General features: G+C 45.6%; 1 protein-coding gene across 1 annotated transcript in view; it reads left to right on the top strand.

Annotated features, from left to right (window-relative positions):
• Nucleotides 1-2,701, top strand: part of LOC143103958 (fibromodulin) — a 15,839-nt gene extending 13,138 nt beyond the window's left edge. The window contains exon 4 of the mRNA XM_076267846.1: nt 2,448-2,701. Within this exon, the coding sequence (XP_076123961.1) occupies nt 2,448-2,599 (152 nt within the window). The 3' untranslated portion in view covers nt 2,600-2,701. The remainder of the gene's footprint in view (nt 1-2,447) is intronic.
• Nucleotides 2,702-4,144: the final 1,443 nt, after the last annotated feature.

Below are 4,144 nucleotides of genomic sequence, written 5' to 3'. Positions count from 1 at the left end.
AAGTAGGTTAGCACAGGGAGCAGGGATGCTGTGTGTTAGTGTATGTGTTATGATGAGATTTACTGTGTGTGTGTGTGTGTGTGTGTGTGTGTGTGTGAGTCTGGGAACATCTGTGAGCACTCCAGAAGCGATAGAAGGTTCCACGTGTGCCAAAAGCACACTGTGTTCCTCCTCTGCCTCAGAAAGAGTGTGCCGGCGTTACTTATGATGGACGCCCCAACACACACACACACACACACACAAACACACACACACACACACACACACACACACACACACACACACACACACACACAGCACGACAGCACACAGCACGACAGCACTTCAAGACAGAGACAGGGTCCGTCTCTAAGGAAGTCAGGGAGAAAGCAGACAGAAGCGAGACAGGATAACGTGACGCTCCGTCTGTACTTGGACTCAGGGATAACGTAAGTGTGGAGTCCACTGCCAAACACAAAGCACTAATACTGTGGCTGCTACTGCTGTCTGTTTGTTATTTATACTACTTATTAGTCTTTTTACAACCCAATGTGCAAGCCACCAAATCCCAGAGGACAGTTTGGGCTATTATAAGTCCATTCGGAGGGACAGTCAGGACTTTGTGTTTGCTGTTTAAAACGTCCATCTTCCTCCTCCTGGTTTGAGAGGCAGAACTGGCAGTAATATGACAGAAGGAACTCTCTCTTAGTCACCTAGATCACAGAAATAATGACTAGATCACAGAAATAATGACTAGAGTTCCAGCAAGTCCATAAAGAGGCTATTTTCCCCGCTGATTTGTGCTTGAATGGAGCGTGTTTATATGAGGTACTGGTGTCTGCTATGCTGTTGAGGAGGCTCTGGAGGGGGTGTGTGTTAAGAGAGAGACTGACCTTCTGAGCGCAGCACATGTTGTGAGTGGCCGATTCGAAACAGGATCACTTGGCGCGCGGCTGCCTTGCTGGTTCTGGCTGGGGGCGCGGAGAGAGTGCGCCACTTTTCCACCAGGACGGCCAACAGACATGACTACCCAGGGTCTCACCGCACAGAGCTATCAGTCAGGAGCGAAACACATACACACACACACACACACACACACACACTCACACACATACAGTACACACACACTATCCAAGTTTTCCCCACACAGAGCTATCAGTCAGGATCAAAACACTCAACCTGAAAACACTCAAGCAAACCACAGGGCTCAGACACACACCGTCCAAATATCTCACTGTGGAGACCAGATGCATGATGAGCTTAAAACACACACAAACACACACACACACACACACACACACACACACAGACACACACCTCCTGGGATATACAGTATAGCACACGGGCACATGGCAAATATCCAGAAACATGCACTAACTGTAACAAACACACAACACACGTCTGGAATAATGATGGTCTTAATACACACCACATTATCCAGACACAGTATGGAATCTAGGCAGACACACACACACACACACACACACACACAAATGCTCACACACACACACACACACACACACACACACATCACAGTCTTGCGGTTGTGACTGGCCCAGAGGCTGTAAGGCTACTGACATTCCACCACTGTGTGTGTGTGTGTGTGTGTGTGTGTGTGTGCCATGTGGGCCCACCTGCATCTGGTTTAGCATCACGGCCATCGGAGTCGGACAGTAGCGTCCATTAAAGGGGAATATGGCAGCTGCGCTCTTAAAGAGGGCAGGGAGGAGAGAGAGGAGGGCCGGGCTACAGCCCAGAGAACAACCTGTACCCACTCAACATCCCTGCAATCTCTCACTCCTCTCTCTCTGTCTCTCCTCTCTCCTCTCTCTCTCTCCCTCTCCTTTCCCCTCTCTCTCTCTCTCTCCTCTCTCCTCTCTCTGTCTCTCTCTCTCTCTTTCTCTCTCATCTCTCTCTCTCCCTCTCTCTCTCTCCTTTCCCCTCTCTCTCTCTTTCTCTCTCTCTCATCTCTCTCTCTGTCTCTCTCTCCCTCTCTCTCTCCTTTCCCCTCTCTCTCTCTCTCTCTCTTTCTCTCTCATCTCTCTCTCTCTCATCTCTTTATCTCTCTCTCTCTCAAATTCAAATTCTAAGAAGCTTTATTAGCATGACTGTTTGGGTACAGTGTTGCCAAAGCTAGTGTTACAGATTACAGAGTACAACACAGTTGAATCACAAAATGAAGACAATAGACATACAGCAATGTGGGTATAAACATGTGAACACAGAATAAACAATAGTAGAAATAATACTAGGATGATAGGAAGGTCTCTCAAAATTGAAATTGAAATTCAAAGGAGCTTTATTAGCAGTGTTGCCATGGCTACAAATAACACAGGAGTAGCACAAAATAACTCACTTTTCTCTTCATTTAGTTTTCATATGGTATCTATTTAAAATAAATATGTATGTTGTGATTACCGTTGTTTACTGTTTGTTATTGTTGTTGCTGTTGTTGTTTGTGCCCCCAGTGTTCAACGTGTCCAGTCTGTGTAGAGAGGTCAGCATCACTGCCTACTCCCGCATCAAGATTCTCAGACTGGACGGCAACAAGCTCCGCCCACACGAGCTCCCAGCAGACTGGGCCATGTGCCTACGGGTCCTTCATCACATTTACATATAGCCCCGCCCACAGCCGGCATAATCATCATCACATATACATATAGCCCCGCCCACAGCCCTCATAATTATCATCACATTTACATATAGCCCCGCCCACAGCCCTCATAATTATCATCACGTTTACATATAGCCCCGCCCACAGCCCTCATAATTATCATCACATTTACATATAGCCCCGCCCACAGCCGGCATAAGCATCATCACATTTACATATAGCCCCGCCCACAGCCGTCATAATCATCACTTTTCTTTGCATCTTCTGTCAAGGGTTTTCGCTGCTTCTTCGCCGGCTCTGCCATTATACACACGTTTGCAACAATCGCTAGCGTTTCGTTAGCCTGCCTCTGTGCTGTGGATGCAGGATGTAAACTGATCCTGCTCCGGTCGGCGGGTACGATACGCTGAACTTGCAAGCGGGATATTACAGGCGGTAGGGGAGGGCGAGAGAGTCTTCATTCGCACTGTAATGAACCATATACCGACTTACGAAGATGAGTAATTAACACGAAAACGTTGCCTAGTACCCTTTAATCTACTTAGTTATTAATTTCCCATTTAACTCACCCCAAACCTTTAGTCTTAATCTATATCATCATATTCCCATTCAATTTACTCTAAAACTTTAGTCTTAATTTACTTAATCATTATATTCCCATTTAACTCACCCCAAAACTTTAGTCTTAATCTACATCATCATATTCCCATTCAATTTACTCCAAACCTTTAGGGCCCTATTTTAATGGTCTGAAACGGAAGTGTCTTCGCGCAAAACGCAAGTGACTTTGTGGGCGGATCTTGGGTGCTGATGCTATTTTACCGGCGGGATATTGACTGTTGCGCCTGACGCAAATCTAAAATGGGGTGGTCTGAAGTAGCTACATTAATCATGGGTGTGGTTTGGGCGTAACGTGCAATAAACCAATCAGAGCGTCATCTCACATTCCCTTTAACAACAGGCACGCTTGTTCCATAGCTGATTGCTATTATGGTGGCGTATTTGCCAGGCGCAGCCAGGAGCGTTCACAGCGCTATAATCACTGATTAGTTGGGAACAGTTAGCTATTGATTTTTCATCTTGACAAAATGTAATACAGAATTGTCACAAAGACATACTTTCCGATGTTTTGGGATCATTCTCACTGAATCACGAGGTTATGAATGCATGGTGATATATTTGCAATGTACAATGTAATCTAACATTACCTCTCTATAGACAATGCATATCTTCCGTCAGTTAATCTCTTCTCTCCTGTGCTGCCGCTGGGGCATTTGGGTTAAATGGCATCGGCATGCAGTTCAACATCACGTCTCCTTAAGTCCTCTAACATTTCCTAATTTATGTCATCAACACATCAGTGATTCGTGAAAATGTGTACGCTAGATTTATGCCTATTTTTTCACATGGACACCACACTAATTTCCCTCGAGTGGTAATATTTTTCTTTGAAATTATGTATGGTTTACAGAAATGGGAACTACATTGTATAGATGAGAGGAGCTAAGTGTGCGTTGCGCAGCACAGGCGGCCAAGCAAGGGCTTCGTTTA

The sequence above is a fragment of the Alosa pseudoharengus genome, unplaced genomic scaffold (assembly GCF_046254945.1).
Source record: "Alosa pseudoharengus isolate Yale_2024_CS ecotype anadromous, Long Island Sound unplaced genomic scaffold, YU_APseudo_1.1 YU_APseudo_1.1_scf_5, whole genome shotgun sequence".
Classification (NCBI taxonomy): Eukaryota; Metazoa; Chordata; class Actinopteri; order Clupeiformes; family Clupeidae; genus Alosa; species Alosa pseudoharengus.
The sequence above is the reverse complement of the archived record's forward strand: the minus strand, read 5'-3'. Positions and strand labels throughout refer to the sequence as shown.